This window comes from Hippichthys cyanospilos, chromosome 21, assembly GCF_059441005.1.
Source record: "Hippichthys cyanospilos isolate Australia breed blue-spotted pipefish chromosome 21, RoL_Hcya_1.0, whole genome shotgun sequence".
NCBI classification, from domain to species: Eukaryota; Metazoa; Chordata; class Actinopteri; order Syngnathiformes; family Syngnathidae; genus Hippichthys; species Hippichthys cyanospilos.
Genome location: NC_142389.1, coordinates 8,632,528 through 8,654,516, shown reverse-complemented (window position 1 = coordinate 8,654,516; position 21,989 = coordinate 8,632,528). Strand labels below are relative to the sequence as shown.

Sequence of the window (21,989 nt, the reverse complement as noted above, 5' to 3'; positions counted from 1 at the left end):
TTTCGCTGTGGTGTGTGCTGCTCTGATTTTGTTCCCACCTTCTTTACGCGATGTTTGACTCGCGTATTGGACAGAGTACACGTTCTGCAACAGCTTTCACCGCATCTATTGGTCATTTTAAGTGTCAGTCATTTCACATTGCGTTCGTGGTAGCTGCGTGCATCTCTGAATGCATTTTAAGCGAGAATAATTGGCGCGCATTGATTTATTTCACTTGACGCTAGTAAATCGGTCTCAAGGAGATACATATACGCCAACGTTAGCTAGAACTCTTCCACAAGTGGAAAATACTCAATGGTACAATAGCTTATATCTGCATTTGAAGCATTCTGCCGGTGGGGGAAGCCGTGGTCTGTTTTGTTCTTTTGCCGAGGGCTCTAGTTTATTACTGTGATCTCCGCCCCGCCCATTCCCAGCAAACATGGCGACCATTGGTGCAGTTCAATGTCAATCCGTCGTCGTCTCCGCCCCACAACAGTCCAGTCCAAACATCATTTTTGGAGGATCAAAACATGCGAAGCGGATAGCCTACGTGGGAGAAACTAATATTTTACTCTCATAACCACCTGGGACGCAATGTTGAACAAGAGTTGTCTCACGTTGTGCGTTTGCTAGGCAAAAAGCAACAAACTGGAGTGTCCTCGAGGAAGGCGAGACGTGCACGACGGGGTTGTTTAAGGACACTAAGCAACGATGAAGTTCGCTCAGTTTTTGCTGAAAAACAGCTCAGTTGCAGGAATACCGAAGCAGGTGGAGAGGTTTTCTAAATTCTCACCGTCGCCATTGTCGATGAAGCAATTCATTGACTTCGGTAAGTTGTTCCTGCAACCTCTCAAGGGCAGCTGTGCTTTTTTGCAACAGGCAGCGATGGAACGGTCTTTATGAGTTCATTTCTAAGAATTGTGCGTAAAAATGTCATTGGAGTGTAATAAAACCATCTTTTTCAAAATAGGCTAGCTGTATCCTGACAAACAGGATAATTTGCTTTTTTTTTCAATCCACGATCATCTGGAAAAGGAGCTGCATCATCAGTTGTAAGAATTGGGTCAAAGTTTGCGAATATTTTTGTGTCGCCCATGTGACTGCAGGTTCTGCAAATGCCTGTGAGAAGACCTCCTTTGTGTTCCTGAGACAGGAGCTTCCTGTCAGGCTTGCTAACATCATGAAAGAAATTGATTTTCTTCCAGACAAACTCCTTGGCACTCCTTCCTTAAAGCTTCTCACCAGTTGGTAGGATACACAATTTGCCTGCTTTTACTTCTGTAAACATATAGCCCAAATTTCCAGCTTAAAGATGCTTATTGTAATGTAAAATGTATGCGGCAATATCAAATGACAGAAGTTCAAGCCATTCCAGAATATTTATTACAGCACTCTTAATCCAAAACTCAATATTGTAAATACCATTTAAATCAGCATAAATCCACAATTCCTTGAGAGCTGTATCAAATTATATATACTGTACACGCACACCTCATGTTTTGTTTACAGTGACCATAACCTTCAGACAGTTGCGTGTATACATGTGTCACACCCGTATCAAGGTGCACCGGAGCATACGGCCATTTAGGGAGCACACAAACATGATATGCAACCACTTTTATTCATTAATATTTTTATCATTCATTGTGACCATTCTCCTTGCAAGTCATCCCGATTTCATCACAATTCTTGTTCTTTGTACAGCATTATCAGGTTCAGCGCTTAACGTTTAACTGCATCAAATACTGAATCTTCTAAAGGCAGAGGTGTCCAAAATATGGCCCGGGGGCCATTTGATGCCCACTATTCGCATTTTAGTGATCCGCTACTAAAAAATACATTTTGACATGACCCCCAGTGCTATTTAAAAAAGTAATTTAACCCTCTTTTTATGTTTGTTTGCAAGGTCACTTTGACCGGGGGCATGTTAAGTTGTCCAAACATGGCAGAAATGCATGAAAATTGAAAGTACTTTGTTTCAGTACTTTGTTTTGAACAATGTATTATGTTTATTTCTCAGGAGCAGCAATAATGCCTTGGGTCAATATAACCAGGGGTGTGTTCAATTATCCAACCCCCCCCCCCTCCAATTTACCGAATAGCATTAATATTTGTGGGTCATTTTGACTCGTGTTTGCCTAAATGAAGAAAAACGGCAGGAATTTTCAAATTCCTGGGCAGGTTCTAAATTAATATTTTTGTTTTTTGTCCAATACCTTAAGAATCTGTCAAGAAATAACAATAACACACGAGAGCAGTCCTCCATGACAGACTTTGCTCTTTTCTGACAGTTATTTTGTCATCACTATCTGTTACGCACTTGTGCACAAGTCACGTGAAGTCATTTCAACGAGAAAAGGTCAGGCAGTCCCCTCCCCCTGACATGGCATGTCTAGTATGTATGTATATTTGTCCCACGTGCTTCCTTGAGCTGTGGCTTTCTCTTTGTGCAGCACGTCACGTGTTGATGTAGACGAGTCAGTGCAACCGATTTGAAATTTGTGGTTTTGTTCTTTGTAAGAGAATTTCTTTCTAGGTCACCAGATGTTTCCATGACAGGAAATAAATTGAGGGTCAGTTTGATGGTCAGCGCAAGAGACATTATTGCATTGTTCACCTTTCACCTACTTTCTCAGCACTTGAGTGTGTGACTCTGCAAGCTGCATTATACGCAGGCTTGCATATACAAAATCACGTGTCATTTACTCCAAATGATTGCCATGTGACAAACTGTTCGGTTCATCTTAAGTGTTGTTTATTTTTGTTCGCGTAGGTATTCACAGAGTTTGTTGGAGCTCGTAGATTTTTTGGAGAAAGATCCAGACGATAAGGACGTCTTGACTGAGTGAGGCATTTGCACACGCATTCACGCGCACGCACAGTCCAGTTTATACCTACTGAAACATTGCCACAAGTTTAGTGCAGTAATTGTTTTTATATGACCCTGTAAATTTCTGATTGTGGCAGGGAATCAGATTTTGCACTTGTAGTACATTAACGCTACTATCAAGTTTACAGATGGCGAATTACACTATCAACCCCCAAAATCTGCAAAATGAAACACCAGAATTTTTGCGTCATCATTTTGCAACTTTTAGTTGCATTGGCGATGCATTTAAATTGGCTTAATTTTTTTATTTGTGTTACCAACTAAACAAAGTTGTTCTCAACCATTTTTCAATGACGATATCTTATATGAAATAGTTTACCCACTGACCTACTCAGTGTTTTTGAATAAAAAATAAATAGATAAAACACAATTTAATGTCTAATTGATTAAACTTTAGAACTACATTGTGGTATCTTGAAGCGTCTTGCATTCTGATATTTCAGAAGATAAATCGTTTGAACATTGTGTGTTTTTCTTCTGGCTCATCTGCTGAACTGCGTCACTCATGCCAGTGTACATCCGTACGAAACTTCACAAAATAAACCCATACAGTTTAGCATTGGAGTCACTAAACCTCATATTCGAATTAATTTGCTCTTAATCCAAAAAGGAAAGTGCTTTGTTCCTCCATCGCATTATAAAGCATTACATTACATTTGCTGATCCCTGCAGAAACCTAATTTAAATGCAGTTTTGCATAAGGTTGCTTCATGTTCCAATTAATTTAGTCACAATTTGAAAAGAAACACGTACTGTTGCTTTCGGCATTAAGAAGCATTAAATTAGATTTGCTAATACCTCATCAGTCTCATTTACCCCATGAAGTGTTTTCACGTATCCTAGGGGTACTCATACCCCCATTTGAAAAATGTCTTATGACTATCACCCCATTTACACAAAAATAGAAATGGACACCAAACACAATATAACAGTGCTAAACGTAACATTTTCCAAAATAGTTATAGTAAAAAAAATGAACCAATGGTAAATATTTTAATCAATTAATTTAGTGTCAATAATGTAAAGATACATTATTCATAGGTTTATGGCCACACTATTTACACCGTTTGCTCTGATTGTTTATTCAAGCTGGTTAACTATTAATTTCGCAATGTAAAGTAACTGACATCCAGTACTGTCCATCCATCACGTCTCTGTCCTCAGATTCACGCAAACTCTGATTCAAATCCGCAATCGGCACAACAACGTGGTGCCCACAATGGCTCAGGGCGTGGTGGAGTTTAAGGAGGCCTTTGGTGTGGACCCCGTGACCAACCAGAACGTGCAGTACTTTCTGGACCGCTTCTACATGAGCCGCATCTCCATACGCATGCTCATAAACCAGCACAGTCAGTATAGCTCTCGGTGATTATCAGTGAGGTCACACTCACACTTACTGCATGTTATACTCGGGCGCAATATTCAACAAATGTTTTTTTTTTTTTTCCCATAGCATCAAATGACAAAGGCTTGAATGTGATTTTTTTTTCTGTAGCATTAATCTTCGACGGCAGCGTGAACCCGGCGCACCCCAAGCATATCGGCAGCATTGATCCCACCTGTGACGTTGTGGAGGTCGTAAAAGGTAATGAATAATACTGTAGATACACACACACACACACACACACTGAATTTGGCATGTGTTTCCTAACACGTAATGCTTGCACAGATTTATTGTCGGCGGTTAAGCACATTTTTATAGTCAGTATAAAAAGTGAGTGTTAAAACATGTTATTACTAGATTTATGGCTGGGATATATTAGCTTTGTGTGTTGGGTTAACCGGTTCATTAACAATGAAAGCATAATGCTGTCAATGTACTTGTTATTCTTCATACGCAATTTACCTTTTTTTTTTTCTTTTTGAACATTAGTGACATAATGGTAATGAAGTCGCTTGTATTGTTTTCGCATGCAGATGCTTATGAAACATCCAAGATGCTGTGTGAGCAGTATTACCTGACCTCACCAGATATGGAGGTCACGCAAGTCAATTGTAAGTCGAGCACCGCGCCAAAATACATTTTTGAATGGAAAATATTTGCTGTATTTAGCTCATCGGATCTAAAAGACATTTTTATGAGTCCAATCAAGGCAGTGTTTGGCTGACGAAGGGTCTAAAAATGGCCACTTTATTAGTACTACTTTGGGTAATTACGTACTAAATGTAATTATCTAATGTACCAAAGTAATGTACTTAGTAATGTACTTACTTTATTTAAGTTATTTAAGTACGTACTTAAGTAATCGGTAGCTTTTGTTTACTAAGTGCCAAAGCTTAGTAATTGATTAATTTGGCTAACTGAGAACTAAAGTAATTGATTCCTTTCGATAATTAAGTACTAAAATAATTGATTTTTTTAGTTATTTACTTTAGGTAATACTTAAGTATTGTTACTTTAACCTCTTGAAAAAAAACAATTAGAGAACAAATATAAACAAGTGCCTTGAATGTAATAATTTAAAAAAAATTCTAAGGAGTAAAAATATGTCTGTAGGATTGAACGAGTTTGTAGCATTTTTCACTAATAATCATTTTGATAATCAAATAATCTGTCAATTTGGTAATCATTTGGTTATTGAACTGAAAACATTTTTGAAATTGCCACCTCAAAAACAGGACACTATTTCAAAATGACACTGCAGAAAAAAAAGAAAAAAAAACATGAAGATTTAATTACTGGTTTGGTCTGTAACGTCAGGGGGAAAAAAAAAACACAAAACAAATTCTGCTTACATGGAGGATGACAGAAATAGGAATGCTCACTGGCTAAAAGTGGCTAAAAGTGATTAAAATGAATCATCATGATGAAAAATGCTTATTGATTCATTTGATAATCGATCGGTTATTGATTTTTCATTGCAGGTTTTAGGATAATGTTTTAAACATTGACTTAAAACAAATGTCTTCTTTTTCTTTTCTATCATTCCCTTTGCACAGCAAAAAGCCCAGAGCAGCCTATCCACATCGTTTATGTGCCATCGCATCTTTACCATATGTTATTTGAGCTCTTCAAGGTACAGTGAGCAACCAAACAAAGGCGAACCTTTACATATATTTTTTTTGCCATGTCAGCTAATCGTCTTTATGTTGCGTCAGAATGCCATGCGAGCAACAGTGGAAACCCACGAGACCAGCCCAACGTTGCCCGCCATCAAAGTGCGCGTCTCACTTGGCGACGAGGACCTGACCATCAAGGTAAATGAGTTCACGCGTCATAAACTCGTCATATTTCTTTACAGACCAACTTTATTCCCTCGCCCTATTTTTAGATGTCGGACAGAGGAGGTGGAGTCCCACTTAGAAAGATTGAGCGGCTCTTCAGCTATATGTACTCCACAGCTCCCAGTCCCGTACATATTGACAACTCCCGTAACGCCCCTCTGGTAAGATTGAAGTGCACAGAGCTTGTGAATTAGCTTATAAAAATAGACACTAGCCTTTTGAGAGCGATGCCTTACCGTTTGTTTGAACTGGTGTGTTCTAATGCGTTTATTACCTTCAACACGCCTCCCCCCAGGCCGGTTTTGGCTATGGCCTTCCCATCTCCCGTCTCTATGCCAAGTATTTCCAAGGAGACCTGCAGCTCTACTCTATGGAGGGCTACGGAACTTCAGCTGTCATCTACTTAAAGGTGACAACAGCACAAGTGGTCATCTATCCAAAATAACCATCCGCTGATCACGTACACAGCTTGGACTAGTCAGAATAATGTTACACAAGAGCCTTCGTAGCTGATAACAGATGTGCCCTTTTGTAAGCTTATGTGCTCTCACAAGATGGTAGGAGGAAATTGTGTGAAGGGTTAGGCATATTATTACACTTAGGATCAATCTATCAGTCAAATTTTATTAGTCTAGCCCTGAATCACCGAAGTCTCAAAGGGCTTCACGGGTGAAAAGAGGTCATGCCGAGACTTTTTTTTTTTTAAGTCATACAGAGATATCTTGGTGTAGGTACACAACAGCATCCTCTGTCAAAGCTCACAGAAGGGGAAGGAAAAACTAAAAAAACCCAATTTGGGGAAAATCAGAAACCTTTAGAAGGGACCACAGGTGGGAGGAGACCCCTTCCAGGCTCACAAGTTGAAGTGGATGCTGCGTGTACCAAATACAGACAAATAAAGATACACAATACAGATACAGATAGAAGAAACTTATAATGCCCTCATAGGGATTGGACGAAATCTTTTACGACAAGATTGCTGTTCCCTGCACAGCACGAGATCTATTTATTTTTTTGGGTCTTGAATACACAGCAGAATGCATGACAGTAAAACAATGTAATGAGAATGCCCAGCCAATGCTTCAAAATAAATCTTACCAAATAACGTATGGACACGAACATGCAATTTGTTGAACTAGCTCGGCTGCAGCTGAAAAATGAGACTGAAAAAATAGTGACTTTCTTGTTTATGTTTAATTTGCCCGATAGCCTGTTAGTTTTCTTGCCATCTTTTCGATAACAAGCAAACGTTGAAAATTGTTACTTGGCATTATTTTATATGACATATTTTGCCACAATATCATCACTAATATAGATATTGCAAAATGGCATCTTAGATGAACGTAAACATTTTAGTTATGCTGGCATAAGGGGCCTCACATGCTGGAACTGTTTCCCAGGCACTGTCCTCAGAGTCAGTGGAGAGGCTCCCCGTGTTCAACAAGTCAGCCCTGCGCCACTACCAGTCCAGCTTGGAGGCCGACGACTGGTCCATGCCCAGCAAGGAGCCAAAGAAACTGGGCAGGAGCGAGAGGACACACTCGTGATGGACTCAAGGAGGTAGTGAACAAAATAACGTAGTGCAGGTCAGAGTGAAATTTTCGGGCCAGATGCGATCAGATTATAACTGTATTTTATTTATCTTGAGACCATGATGTTGCAGATTTTTATTTTTTTGGGTGAAGTTCCAGCTTGCATTTGCTCCTCTTGATTCAACCCACGAATGAGAGCTCTTTTGATTTGTTAACGATAGCCTTTGTTTCCCCCCAAAAATATGTAACGTGTCCATCAGTTGTAAAATTTGACACATGCATCAGGTGACTTTGTTAGAAGCGTGAACCATTGCAAGCAGGTTATACAAAACAATACCAGTGTGTTAAAGGTGCTGTTTTGTAAAAGACGGTTACGTTTTTTTACTCTTACTATTTTCGTTAACCGGATCGTCTTTATTTTACCGTAATAGCTTACGAGCATTTTACAGTGACAGTTTTATGTCTGTGACTTGTTTGATGCAATGGCCTAAGGTCACTGAAACTAGATGTAAAGACACATAGTATGACAGGACCAACTACCTTGCTTTTTACATTTAGCATCTTTCATATACAGTATTGTACAACATGGCTCACCTGTTAGCATGCAGCATTTCTTGCCTTGGATGGCAAAAATTGTTTCATTCCAAACCAGCATTTCACACTTAAAATATACATTTATCTTGTCCAATATATCATATGCTTATTCCAAACATTTTACAGTGACCTCTTTTTGAAGCTGTCATAAGAATGTAAACACAAAAAAAAGCCCTATTCCAAACACACCCTCCCCCCAAAGTATATTATAGTGATTCAGTCCACTTGGTGTATGTGGACAAGAAAAACACTGTTCAGAAATTTTAGTCAATGACTCTTGATCTGCTCATTTATTCAACGATTCAAGTTGTCGTGTTTGCGGGAGCCCTTTTTAAATAAGCACTGTGGATACTGTTAATATAGTATTGTAGCCCATTTAAAAGAAGATATTACTACTGTAATACTTCAGACATCTTTGAATGTAAACTAGTCACAGTTTTATTTTTTTAATTTGTATTTTTGTGACGGGAAAATGTAATTTTGAGTACGAGCCTGCCGGCTGAGTTGTTCTAACCGCTAAATACTGAAAGGATGAGTGTTGACAGAAGGAAAGGTGAGGTAACAGTCAATATGAATGCCCAGGAATCAAATTCAAAACAAGTGAATATTTGCAACAAGAACAACGGTTTAACAATTCATACATTAAATATCTTTGTGTATATAGTACGTATACTGTACGTATATGACTATATTTGAAGTGACCTGATAGTACGGTTGCGAAGGAAAGTAGAGGATTGTGTTGTTGTTTTTTTGCATGCACGTTCCTTCTGTGCTTCCAAATGGCCTTGATACTAATGGCAAAAATGCTAATGAATATATCAATATTTCATGTTAAATATACAGGCTATGGCGAGCTTGGACTTTGCTTGAATATCTTTCAAAACATGCCGTTAAGTGTACCAGTGAGCATTTTCACAAGGATTTGGTAGGATTTTGTACAGAATTTGTAGAAAACTGTCATGTTTTCTTCTGTTTTATTACTGTAGGTCATTTTCATAATTCATGTTTAACCCTTACGCAGTATTTTGATCATTTTTGGGTCATTTTCGTCAACAATATTCTCGCAGTATTTTAGGCAAGGGATGGCACACTCCTGGTAGTGTGATAACAAAGTGCTTGTGCCATGTTGAAATTTGTCATGTTGTCACCATCTGGGTGAAATTTCAGCTTCCTATTATCTTCTTTCAATGCTAACCATTTGATGTGAAATGGCTTTGATGTAAAAACCAAAGGACTTGACAAAATACCTGCACAAGGGTTAAAAATCATCTTACCTCAATAACTATAACTACATTTCCTGTCCATAGTTTCACTGCACACGTTTTCCTACTAAATACTTGGAAGGGTACAACCAACAAACTATTCATATATTTTTGCAATATTAAGTGACTTAAAAGTGTACGCTTCATTTCTGTTGAATTGAATGTCCGACATTTTCTATGTTTTCATTTCAAATGCTGTAGATCACTTTTAACCACCAAAAAAAATAACGGAAAAAAACAAACGGTGATACAAAAATGTCATGTGAATGTTCAAAGCAGAATTCCCTGTTTGTACTTTGGCAAATTCCCATAGCGGTTTAAACAAGATAAAAAACAAACATTAAACCAAATCCTACGTGCCATTGCAGTGTCAGCACTTTGGTTTCATGTTTGTGTTTGAGCAGGCACAGTCCAGTGCTTTTTAAATGTGACTACCTGCCAGTCAGAATTGACCCTGATTGACCTCACCCACATGTCATGAGTCATCCTTGTTGGATGCATCTCAAAACTAAAAAAAAAATAAATTAAAAAAAAAACAACACACATTTAAGTTCCAGGATACAAGAATCAGTGTTGTATTTGTTTTACGAAAATACATTGTTTTTATTGTTTTTATTATGAAGCATTTTCCCCAAATGTGGGGATTATTGACAAATTTAAAATGCACTATTGTATTTGAGTAAAATGACATCTTCTTCTGCGTGTCTCTTTATTTCTGTACAACTTCAAAAAGAAGCATTAATCAATTGTCCTTCATTCCATTCAGGAAGGAAAGAAGAGAAATTTATAAATAACATAGATTTCAGTATAAATTGAAGTCGGGCTGCCACCATCATATTTTTATATTATTTCATCGAAAAATGGAATAAGCTTTCATTTTGCAAAACCATTTTTTCCCACTTCCTGTTGATTAACCAATTACAACCCTGAAATTTATTGAGTTACTGGTTTTATCATTGTTTTACAAAGTAAAAGTGAATTCCAGGAATGTGTTATTTTGATTAATCCCAAGTACTTCATGAGAAACTACAGAAATTGAAGAATAATTACTGCTGAGAGGCCGAAATTAGAAGGTTTGGACCATTATGCTAAATGATAGCTCTAAATGATTGATTACCAAAATAGTACAGCTCTACATTGAAGTCCATCAATAAAATGTCCTGGAGTTGCTTGTCAAGTGTTTGTCTCTCCAGATTAGTTTAGTTAAAATTCTGGTCAGATACATTTTTTTTATAGAGAAGAGCTGACACTATTGACTAATATTTACCTAATGCAGTATAAGCCAATTATGCACTGTAGTGATAACTGTGACCATTTGATGGCATGCAAGTGTAACTGAAGAATGGAAGTCAATCTTTCGATGGCAGCATCCATATTTACGTATACATAGTACACAGAATATTCTGTTGGCCTTGAAAGATGAGTGAAAATGCTAAATATACTGGACCTATAGAAGTTTCCTTTTCTGATAACGCTTGCACTGAAAGAGTTAAAAACCTTTTTTGTTTTTTTTTCCTTGGGTTGTAGGCTCGTCACCTGTCTCTAAACTGGGCCTTTTCCAAAGACTTCTGTTTCTTCTTCATTTTACTTCTTTGTGAGTGAAATGTTGGCGTTCAAGTGATAGGAACAAATCCAAGACAGTCTACCTGTTTTCAAAATAAAAGGCTTTTCAAAATAAAATATGCAGATAATACATTCAACTGAAATAAATACCGGGCCACGGACCTGTGCTTGCGGACCCCTGATCTAAGTGAGGAACTCATTAGCTACCATTTACGGCTATAAATAAATCGCTGGCAGTTAATCAGTTTAAAAAATATGAAAAAATAAAACACGCTCCTAATAGATTTTGAATGTTCTCTGTTGAAACCACCCGATATGTACACACCTCAATACAGTATTCCCTCTGGCTTGAGCAGTAAATAGTTCTTAATTCTTGATGGCAAAGGGAGTCGGGCTATTCCTTTTTCACAGGAGCCTTCCATGCTGCCTCTGATGGCACATCTGCTCAAGTGCAGCAAGGTGCGAGGAGCATTTGCGCAAACAGCAAACACGGAGTCGTAGAATTCTTCATGTCGCTGAGATAGGGCAAAACAGAAACTTCAAAGACAGAACGGATGAAGAAACCTTGAAGCGTCTGAGTACTACCTTGTAGCAGTCATCTGGAATGGCAGAGTTCCATTTTCTTGTAGGCTTTAAATGTTCATACGAGTTGACCATGATCTCTACAACTTTCGGGTAATCGTGGCAGGACTGCAACACCTGCGCGGGTCAGGACATATGGCATAATCTAGGAATGGCAAGAATCCACATTTAGGCTCCGCCTTCTCTTCGCAATGTCGTTGTACCTTGTGAAACTGGGGCGGGTAGATCCTGGCGGCGTTGTAGTTAAGTAGCAGCTGATAGCAGTTTTCATGCAAGGCTGTGTGCCTTACATCGGTCACTTTGAGGAGATACTGGATGGGGGAGCAGCCGTTGATGTCCATGGCTCGCGTGTCCGCTCCGGCTTCCAGCAACATCTGCATCAGGATGTGATCGCAGTTCCAGGCTGCCTTGTGAAGAGCCGTTTTATTGTCCTCTTCTTGAAGGTTCACATCTACAAAAGAGGACGCCAAAAAAAGAAATCAACCTAATTTTAAGCAATGTTCTCAAGTGACGAAAGAAAACCTATGACAGTTTGGGTCTAATTATTCTGATGTGGCAGAAACTCTTCACATTTTATCTTTTTGAAGTATTTGCATAAATGTGTTTTTTTTTTTTTTTCATGACTGCTGCTTTTGAAATATATTTCAAAACGTCGCGCACCCCCTGGAGCACCTTCATGTACTCTCGGGGGTTTGCGTATGACCATCTGCCCTGAACAACAAAAAGCATTTTTCGATGAAAAACAAAAAGGAGTGTTGTAGTATCTGTATATATCTACGTTCGTAAGTGCGATCTTTTTAGCATATTTTATTCAGAAAATCTTTTTTCATCAATATTAATCTGTGTAACATTCAAGAAAATAAAGGCATACAATGGTTTGCAAGGGAGTCGCTACAATACAATTTAGCAATAATTTGCTTCATGTTACAATTCATTTGTTCTTGATTGGAAAATAAACCGATTGTTCCGTTTAGACGTTAAAAATTACAGCAGTTTCCCTCATTTACACACCTGCGTATAGGACGCACCCTTTTAAATTCTGGTATTTATGTTCCTGTGAATAAAACGCGGCAACAATGAATAGCAAAACAGATCAAATCTAATTTTCCTAAACTCTTCTTATTTTCATGTGGTCATTTATACAATATTTGTTGCATATACTGTACTGTATTTGTTGCGCTTTAAGTTAAGTGTAATTCAGATTTCCCACATTGTAAGTGGTCAGTGAATGCCTCGCCAAGGTAACGTTGAATGCAATTGTTTTCCCTTTTCTTCGCCATGCAGCTCGAGTTAATTTTATCATAAATATCTGAAGTTGCGGACCGTCCGTGTTTCACGAAGTTTATGATTGTGCCTTTATGCTAAAAGATTAATAAACGAGTCAAATGGAATACCTTTCGGCGTCTCTAACCGTAAAATCCAAGCTAGCATGAGCTGCGGTTAGCTGCTAACAGTTATCTGACTTCCGCCGTCTAGGTCTTTCAATTACGGTAATTATTGTTAGCAAGAATACAACCAGTATAAAAATCATTAGTGTGCCTCAAAACTTGGCTCATATGGCTATTTGGGGGATTTTTACGGTATTTTTGCAGACCTTGTTAAATTTCATGTAAGGTGCCTTCACATTCCCCCTGGGCTACTCGTACCTCAGTCTGAGAACCCTAAATGCAACACTCAGTCCAAACCTGCTTTGTGGTCCAACAGGATCCGACAGACAAGCTGGTGATCCTGGCTGTAGGTTTGTTCTTTGGTATCAAAAGCCCAGAAGACGGCGGTCATCAGGGGCGTCTCATGGAAAGAGTTGAGCAAATCCACTTGGGCTCCATGGGCCAAATAAAGGGCCACCAGTTCTGGCACCCCAAATCTGGCTGCAGTGTGTAATGGTGTATCCTCTTCATTGTTGTGACCATGTAGGCTCACATTGGCACCTTTTTGGGAGAAACAAAACGCTGTACTCCCTCTGAGTACTTTGGCAATGTTCATCTGCTTACCTTTGAGGATGAGCAATTTGGCGCACTCCACGGACTCTTTGGTGATGCAGTAGTGCAGTGGCGTATGTCCACTCAGAGATAAGCTGTTCATTTTTGCCCCGTGAGCTAAAAGCAGAGCCACGAAATCTGCGTTGGACACCTCGCACGCCACATGCAGAGGCGACTTCCCGTTGGGCATACGGTTGACGGCTGCACCTTCCTGAAGGAGCACCAACGCGGTTTCCACAGAATTGTACATCACACAAACATGGAGACCCATCGCCCAGGACTTTTCCAGTTTGTAGCCTGGGAGCCAATATCCTGTCACAAACAGGACACAAGAAACGATTAACCTTTCTTGTCTGAATGGTACATTTGAGAAGGTTAAAAATTTGAGGAACACATTTGCATTGGTTTACTATTATGTTTCTGTTTTTGTGATTCCTGGAGCCATATCAGCATCTGGGGGTACCTGAAAGCACTTCCTACTCAGGAGCTATAGGAGATTATAATTGGGTTTCTGATGGATTTAGCAAATGGATTTTAATGCTTTTTAACTCATACAATCCTCAAAACATGGTTTTATGTTTTGGTTTCTTTTTTTTCTTTGAGTCCAGACTTTCAATCCCATTGAAAATTTTAATGTTTGGCTAAAGGAGGGGCTGAATATGGCTGGCACTTAATGCAATAGATTATTCAATGTAATCGATTAGGGAATTAAGTACTCAAGCGATTACTTTTGTAATCAAATACTATTCAATTGCTTCAAGACTTAAGTCACCTAAATGATCCATGACTTTAGTTCTTAAATACCTAGAGTAATTAATTACTTTTGTACTTATTCACTTTGTACCAGCTATTTATCGGCCGTCCAGCCAAACTTTATAAAAAATTGGAAGAAAATATTGAACACCTGACATTGAATGTAGACTCTTGAAAAACGTAAAAATATGTCTTTGGGATGGAATAAATGCTGTGGCAGAAAAAGTACATTTTCTTTTCCAATTAAGAGCAAATTAATTGGAGCATAAAGCAACCCAATGCAAAATTGTGTTCCTGCGGGTATTAACAAACTCAATTTAATGAATTTAATGCTTCGTTGTGCCATGACAGGAACAGCACAGTTTTCTTTTGGAATTAAGAGCAAATTAATTGAAACATGAAAACACCCAATGGAAAAGTCTGTTGGATTGGGTTTCTGCCGTTACCAAAACTAATTTCATGCTTCTTAATGCTATGCTGAGAAAACTACAGGTTTCTTTTCAAATTGAGAGAAAATTAAATGGAACATGAAGCAACCATATGCAGAAATGTGTTTCTGCACGCATTTGTAAATTTACTTTAATGCTACTTAGATGGGGGGAAAAAAACAAACAAAAAAAATGTTCCTTTCAAATGGAGAACAAATCAATTGGAACATGAAACAATCAGACGCAAAATTGTATTATAGTGCTTCCTTTGCATAAGAAATGTATGTCTTTATTTTGTAGTTTTACACAGATGTGCATTGTCACTAGTACCCCATTTTTATATTATTGACTAGTTTCCATATTTGTAATTTCTCCTACCTTGTTTATAAGAGGCCAAGACCATGCTAGGGTCATCCACCTCCAAAACGGTGTCAATGTCCAGTTTCTTGTCACGGAGGATCCAGATGACCTCCTGCGCATTGTTGGTCTGCAAGGCCTCCAGGTACCGTTGCTTCAGCTGCTTGGCAGCCAGCCGTGTCGGGCTGAAGTCCTCCATGAACGCCTCTTGACAAGAGGGCCCTCGTCCTACATTAGCAACACCGGCTGGCTCGGGCACAAAGGTTCTCCGCGCAGCGTGGAGTAGGTTGTAAACAAATGCGCAAATGAAAATGAAAGATTTATGCATAGCCGCACTGAAAGGCCTTTGAAGTCCAAATTTTGGAGCTGCATGACAAAATAACAACATAAGATCAAAAGCAACAAGTGACAGGAAGAAAATAGTTTGAGTTATAAATAGACTGAGCAGGGGGAGGGACTGCACAACTTGAGCTGTCTGTCTCTGAATTTGGGATAGTGAGACTGCTCATAGTCAAAAGCATTTTTTATACAATATGGCCCAACTTTATTGCATCAAACACAAATCACACGCAAAAAAAAAAAGAAAGCTGTTTATTGTCACCTTCAGTTGAAATTCACGTTCGCTGCCATGGTGCTGATCTCACTAAATCCTCGTGTTTAGGTGGGGTGCAATTAAGTTTGCTTAAGTAAGGCTGGGTCTCAGGAAGATTTACGTATATTTGTATACAGTCTATTTAGTTTGTGGTCAACGGTGTAATGAATAGCATTGGTAAAGCTCATGTTATACTCAATTGGTATTTGAAAACAAATGGTGGAGCAGCACATTTAGACAGACAGTACACAATGACGCATTATCTTTATCCACAAAAGAGTTTTAGAAGCTGTGACCGAGTACACTTGATCCCTATGTATTATACTGCCCCCTAGTGACCGTCACTCTGCCCTCTAGTCTTTTCTGCCCCTTAAATATCCGGCGTAATTTTTTACGTTGTATTGTCATTGTGGTGCATTTTTATTAAGTTTAATATTAGATGACAGGATAAAGTAGATTAAGTGCTGTGACCAAGTACACTTGATCCCTATGTATTATACTGCCCCCTACTGACCGTCACTCTGACCTCTTTGTCTTTTTTGCCCCTTAAATATCCAGCGTAACTTTTTACGGCGTATTGTTATTGTGGTGCATTTTTATGAAGTTTAATATTATATCACAGGATAAAGTAGAGTTAAATACTCAAGTATTTTATTAAAGTTATTAAATCCAATTTACTGTTGTACCTGATTGATTACCAGCAGTGATTACTTAAGTACTAATGGTATCAATTACTTTAGTATCTACTTAAAAGTAATTATATTGACTAGTGCTTAAGCACAACAGTAATCAATTACTTAAGTACAACAGTGATTACACATTTATTACTCAGTTCATTACTCAATACTAGTCGAATAGTAATTACCTCAAATAAGCAACGACTTTAGAAGTTAATCACAAAAAGTAATCAATTATTTTAATAATTTAGTGCCACCCTTTTTAGACCCTCCCGTAAATAACAAATTGAAAAACAAAACATAAAAATACAGACCAAAAAAAAAAAAATTAACGTCTTTCGGACTGAATGAGTTTATAGCACTTTCACGAATTTCAATAATATGAATTCTTTGAATTATGTCGACGATGGAACAAATTCAAGTCGTAAATCAAGGTATCAGTTTTAATGAGCAAAATTACTCAGGTCCAAAAATCTCATGCAAAATAAAAGAGAAGACGCAATCAGTGACAGCACATTTTATTCAGTGTGACAGGGATTGTAGCTGCCCTTTCAAACTTTTCATAATGCAAAAAAAAGAAAAAATCAAAATAAGTGCGCTAATCGGGGGGGGGGGGGGGGGGGGGGGCTCAGAGAAGAAACAAAAGCACATTGTGGCAATGATCAGAAAGACAAATGAGCCCTTGTGGACACGAAAAGTTTGCGTTGGCCTGCCTGGAGCACCAATGTCTCATCTGTTCATCAGGTAAGATCACTTACTTCCACAAATTGTGCACATTCTCACAGCCAATTCAACTACAAAGTAATAAGGACCGAAATATGAAAAGAATGTATCATGACTAGTTTATTGTGGCAGCATGAGGATGGATAAGAGGAAAATAAAACACAGGCAGAAAAGGACGCTTTGTTTTCTTTCAGCACATCGCAGTCCAGTTTGAATCTGTAAATCAAATAATCTACGCACAAAGGAATCATTACAATTCTGGATAAATCGTTATTGGTTCATTGTTGATTTCTTATATACAGGAATAAACAAGAATATGGATATTCGAACTACATGTACTGCAATTGCATGGAAGTATCAAATCAAAGTTGCAGACATTTCCCATTTAACAGCAAAGTATAAATGTGTACCATTTATATCATATGGCTGCCTTCCTAAATATCATTTGTCATCTTATGTGTTTTTTGGCAGGAAAAACATATCTAGTTATTTCAGGAAAATTCTCTAAAATTTCTAAAGGCAGCATTTGGGTATTATTAGTTATTTAAAAGGAATACAAAAAGAGGTCAAAGCAGGTTACAAGCAACTGTATACTGTGTGTATCAGCAGGAAGTTTGCATGTTATTTTTTTGTGTATTTTTTTTCTTTTTTCTCCAGTAGTCCCCGTTATGAGCAGTATAATGTACATCCTTTTTTTTTGAGAGAGAGATCTGATTCTCTCATAGTATTGGATACACCTATACTGCATTGCACACGCCTGTGCAAAAAAAAAAAAAGTACAGTGTTTGTACTTTGTTTAGTCATAAACAAACGTCCAGGTTTTCCTTTAACAGCAAAACTAAGCAGCGTAGTGACACCTAGTGGTCATTTTGAGTACTGCCTCATATAGTCAAGGCTCCTCTAGATTACTTACTTCCAGTGATCAACCAATGAGTAGCTTAAAAATGAGTCTCTAAAAATGGCACATTAGACACATTTGTATCAGCAGTCTCTATACAGTCAATATTTCAAAAGGGCTTGAAATATTTGATTATTTGATATCCATCCTACTTGAAGGTCCATGCTCTTTGTAATCACTAGTGAGACAACTTTGGCAAACTCATAGCACGACTAGTATTACTTAGTGGCGTTATAAAATTATTAAAATTATTAACATCCAGTGCCCCACTGCTAACACTAGTAGCAAGAAACTAATGAGAAACGAGCAAACTAGTACACAACACTAATGCTGGAAATGAAGTGTGTTTAATAAATGCAGCTGTTTTAATAAGTGTGACACGTGCATATTAGTAGTAGTTACTAGTACAGGACAGTAATTTATTAGTATGGTTTACATCCCAAGTAGAACTATTACTGGGAAGAAAAAAATTCATTATCATTCTACTCGTGACTACTTGCACGTGATGTATCTAGTGCAGTTCAGTCATTTTCTCATGTCGTTTACATCCCAGTAAGGCAAAAATGATACTAGTATTGGAAAAAAAATTATGGTTCATTTGATATCCTTGATAGACACATGCCTACTTGTTGGTGTACTGAAGTCCAGTTTTTTTCCAGCATTTTTTTTAGGATACTAGTAAAACACTCAGCTCCTTACTTATGCAAAGGTGTTGAATTGTCTTTCTAGTGAGAACAAAGAGCAGACTAGTAAACAGATCTTAGGTTGGATAGCAATTGAATAAATGCTCAAAATAATGTTTCCATTCTAAAAACACAGTCAGTTCTGGAGAAGATAAAGGATAAGTATGCATTGACTTTGTCACATATTTACTCTGGAGATGAATAAATAATCCCAATTTACAGCAACAAACATTGAAATAAATAGGAAAGACTAATTTCTTAAATTCTGAAAAACACAAGATCGATGTAAAATGAGGCAAAATGAAAGGGCGGAATCCTGTAACCCGTTTGTTTTGGTTTAACTTGCTTGGTAGTGGAAAAAGTTCCCCAAACAGTTAGGCTCAAAACACACCCTGTAAGAAGGCGTCCCGCAGGGGTCAATCTTGGAGCCTTTGTCATTTGTCTTTGCAGGAAGCCAAAGTTTAAAGTGTCATTCGGGATGGGCTGACTAGGGCTGCGCTTCTTTCAACTGTTGCTCCATTTCTTTCTTTCGGAGCTTCTCACGTTCTTTCTCCGCTTTGTCATGGTTCCTCTTGGCCTTCTCCATCAGAACTTTAAGTTCTTTAATCTTTTTCTTGATCAAGGATCGGTCCTGGGAAGAAGTTACTCCAAGGGACTGAAATAGAGAGAATATGGCTGAGAAATGAAATCAAACCTTCCTTACTCTGGACGTTACCTTCAGCTCGACGCTATCCAGTTGAAGAAGTTTCTCTCCGTTTATGTTTTTGGCAGTGAATTCTGGAATATGCTGCTCCAAACCGAGGCCCATCAGAAAGTGGGCCACTTGCTGAGAGGTCCACTCTGATACACTGCGGTTCTGCCATTGATGTTGCTTTGTAATCCAACTTTCTTCTAGGACCTGCTGACCAAAAGTCCAACATAAAGTCAGTGAGTAATCTGATTACAAAGATTTGCATGCGTTCCCACCAAACCCGCGAGTACACGCCACAAACATTTCCAATCGCCGATCTCACCTCATCATCTACCATATCCAGACTCTGCATGTGGTAGCGTAGGAAACAAATCAAAAACGACCTAATTATTTTTGTCCGTGGGAGTTGACGACGGATCGTCATAGAAATCAAAATGTCCAAGAGGATTTACCTCATCAGAAGAAAGCGCTAAGTTGTCGGCGTGGCCCGCCGTTTTGGTTTCGCCGGCCAGCCCGCTGATCTCCACCGAGCTGCTGCTGCTGGCACTCAGGTCCTCGCTCAAAACGGGTCCCTGCCAGCCCAAAAAAAACACCATTATCAAGTCGCAATGGGATCCCAACTGTGAGCAGCAGGAGGTTGAATGCGCTTAATTGGATCATGGACTTCTATTCTATTGACCTTTGCTTGGAATGTTATTGATTTGTGCGTAAATATAACCAAGGCTGGAGGCTATATACTGCATGTTTTAAACACAGCTTGGATGAGGAGATCAGATTGATTATGGCCCTTATTGATTGGCCGATTAATTACAAAATCAAAGATTAACCCTTGTGCGGTATTTTGACCATTTTTGGGTCATTTTCCTCAGCATTATTCTCACGGTATTTTAGACAAGGGATGGCACACTCCTGCGAGTGTGATAATGCCATGTTGAAATTTTGGTGACATGTCGTCACCATCCGGTTTTCTCTTTGATGTGAAATGCTTTTGATGTAAAGATTAAAATATTGGGACAAAATACGGCACAAGACTTAATAACGTAAATGATTGTGAGACTGCAAGGAAGCTGAATTGTGTGTTAAGGATTTGAAAATTGGGATTCAAGGAAAGCAGTTAATTCCATATGCCGATATCCTCCCGAGGCCCAGCCTATTCGTGTGTGTCCACTGTTGTGTCCATTTTGTCATGTCGTGTCCACAGTTGACATGAGACATCGCTGGAAGACCAGGATGTCCTCTACTGAGCACACTTGGACTTAGTAGGGTAAGTCCAATGTGTCAAAATGTCCACTATATGGGACACAAATCAAAAGGCTGCATCTCAGGAGGACATATATGTTCATTTTCATCTGTTGCATATTTCGAATCATTATTATGTTATTTGAAATGTCAAATATACCAAAACCCATAATGATACAGTACCAGGTAATATGAATAGGAGAAGAAGTGTGGTAATGTAATAGGTGTCTGTTTAAAAGAAATGAAAACAATTAACATGACTTGCCTCCACAAATGCATAACTCACATTAGTGACATTCAAAAGACGAAATTTGATTACATTCTATTTTTACAATAATAATCTGTGACTGTATTGAATTAATGCAAGGGAAAAATATTCTAAATCGATGAAAACAACAACCACAATTGTAAACTGTGTAAATAAATACAGCAGCAATGAAATTGTTTTCTTTTCTTTTGTATATGTATTTTTATTCATTGGAAGCCTTATAATTTTAATTGAATGGCATACATTTTAATAATTAGCTATGTTGGAACCAACCTTTTTCAGACCAAGACCAGCACATGTACAAAACTTGCGTGGTCGCAGATATCACTAATACAAAATTTCCTCAAAATAAATAAATCAATAGAAAAACACATTAACAGAGTTGAAAGAAAAGTCTAACTTGTCCAATATAGCGTTTTTCTTAAAATTTCATGACATTAATAGTAATTTTCTATTCTTTTATTTTATTATTTCCACATTAATCTTAAGTAATCTATTACAAATTGATTACAGTATGTCATTAATTTTGACCAGTATCAACAAACCTCTTGAAATTTTGCCTTGACTTTCCGAGGGCTGTCCTCTTCCGATAGCTCTGTGCAACTGAAAGAATTTCCGGTGATGTTACTGGATTATTCATTTCCAACTTCATAAAAACAGTATACTTCATATTGAAAAAGTTGGTATCGTACCCAGAATCGTGGTCTCGTCTCTGCTCCTCGACTCGTCGGGAGGGGCTCATTGTTGCAGGAGAACCTGCGAGCCACACCAAGATTACTAAATTTAGAAAACTATATATATATATATATATATATATATATATATATATATATATATAATGCCTGCCTACATGCTACATGTGTTGCTCCACCATTTGTTTTTGTTATAACAGTGAATCACTTATTCTACTTGTTCGTCTGTCTTTAGGCAACTAACATTTGTTAGCTAAATAGTAGCAAAATAATTGTTTTAAAAACATAATATAACCACCATATAATCCTTGGATCTCAAACAAATGTATCCCAAGGTACCATCGTACGTGATCATTTTTGATTAGGTAAATATTGATTA

General features: G+C 38.1%; 3 protein-coding genes across 12 annotated transcripts in view; 1 reads left to right on the top strand and 2 right to left on the bottom strand.

The window, feature by feature from the left end:
* Positions 1-493: 493 nt before the first annotated feature.
* On the top strand, positions 494-10,183 carry pdk4 (pyruvate dehydrogenase kinase, isozyme 4). Its single transcript, XM_088404438.1, has 11 exons — positions 494-811; positions 1,089-1,230; positions 2,756-2,827; positions 4,037-4,221; positions 4,368-4,457; positions 4,790-4,867; positions 5,813-5,889; positions 5,972-6,070; positions 6,145-6,258; positions 6,393-6,506; positions 7,498-10,183. The coding sequence occupies exons 1-11, from the start codon at positions 694-696 to the stop codon at positions 7,642-7,644; spliced, it is 1,236 nt and encodes a 411-aa protein (XP_088260564.1). The 5' UTR covers positions 494-693; the 3' UTR covers positions 7,645-10,183.
* Positions 10,065-15,475, bottom strand: asb4 (ankyrin repeat and SOCS box containing 4). 2 transcript variants are annotated; one of them, XM_088404437.1, is made up of 7 exons: positions 15,169-15,475; positions 13,622-13,921; positions 13,316-13,558; positions 11,834-12,081; positions 11,634-11,747; positions 11,374-11,563; positions 10,065-11,131 (listed from the first exon to the last, which is right to left on the bottom strand). In XM_088404437.1, exons 1-6 carry the CDS (start codon positions 15,473-15,475, stop codon positions 11,375-11,377), a joined length of 1,401 nt encoding a protein of 466 aa, XP_088260563.1. In that variant the 3' UTR covers positions 10,065-11,131; position 11,374. The 2 variants fall into 2 exon arrangements, with proteins under 2 accessions (XP_088260563.1, XP_088260562.1); XM_088404436.1 differs by having other exon boundaries at positions 10,065-11,563.
* Positions 15,476-16,918: 1,443 nt separating this feature from the next.
* ppp1r9a (protein phosphatase 1, regulatory subunit 9A) overlaps positions 16,919-21,989 on the bottom strand; it is a 41,679-nt gene continuing 36,608 nt past the window's right edge. For 2 of the 9 annotated variants that reach the window (XM_088404470.1, XM_088404479.1), the window contains 7 exons: positions 21,611-21,674; positions 21,464-21,521; positions 20,834-20,878; positions 19,864-19,983; positions 19,734-19,757; positions 19,436-19,621; positions 16,919-19,375 (listed from right to left, as the gene is read on the bottom strand). In XM_088404470.1, coding sequence (XP_088260596.1) covers positions 19,208-19,375; positions 19,436-19,621; positions 19,734-19,757; positions 19,864-19,983; positions 20,834-20,878; positions 21,464-21,521; positions 21,611-21,674 — 665 coding nt within the window. In that variant the 3' untranslated portion in view covers positions 16,919-19,207. The remainder of the gene's footprint in view (positions 19,376-19,435; positions 19,622-19,733; positions 19,758-19,863; positions 19,984-20,833; positions 20,879-21,463; positions 21,522-21,610; positions 21,675-21,989) is intronic. The other 7 variants (XM_088404471.1, XM_088404473.1, XM_088404474.1 and 4 more) reach the window with 7 other exon arrangements.

What these genes read in the sequence shown, in the direction of transcription:
- pdk4 (XM_088404438.1), top strand. Translation starts at nt 694, where the DNA reads ATGAAGTTCGCTCAGTTTTTGCTGAAAAACAGCTCAGTTGCAGGAATA. An exon ending in GAAGCAATTCATTGACTTCG is followed by an intron (nt 812 to 1,088) that starts GTAAGTTGTTCC and finishes ATGTGACTGCAG; the next exon opens with GTTCTGCAAATGCCTGTGAG. An exon ending in GGAGGTCACGCAAGTCAATT is followed by an intron (nt 4,868 to 5,812) that starts GTAAGTCGAGCA and finishes CCCTTTGCACAG; the next exon opens with CAAAAAGCCCAGAGCAGCCT.
- asb4 (XM_088404436.1), bottom strand. Translation starts at nt 15,475, where the DNA reads ATGCATAAATCTTTCATTTTCATTTGCGCATTTGTTTACAACCTACTC. An exon ending in CTTGGCCTCTTATAAACAAG is followed by an intron (nt 13,922 to 15,168) that starts GTAGGAGAAATT and finishes TGTTTGTGACAG; the next exon opens with GATATTGGCTCCCAGGCTAC. An exon ending in ACCCGCCCCAGTTTCACAAG is followed by an intron (nt 11,748 to 11,833) that starts GTACAACGACAT and finishes TGACCCGCGCAG; the next exon opens with GTGTTGCAGTCCTGCCACGA.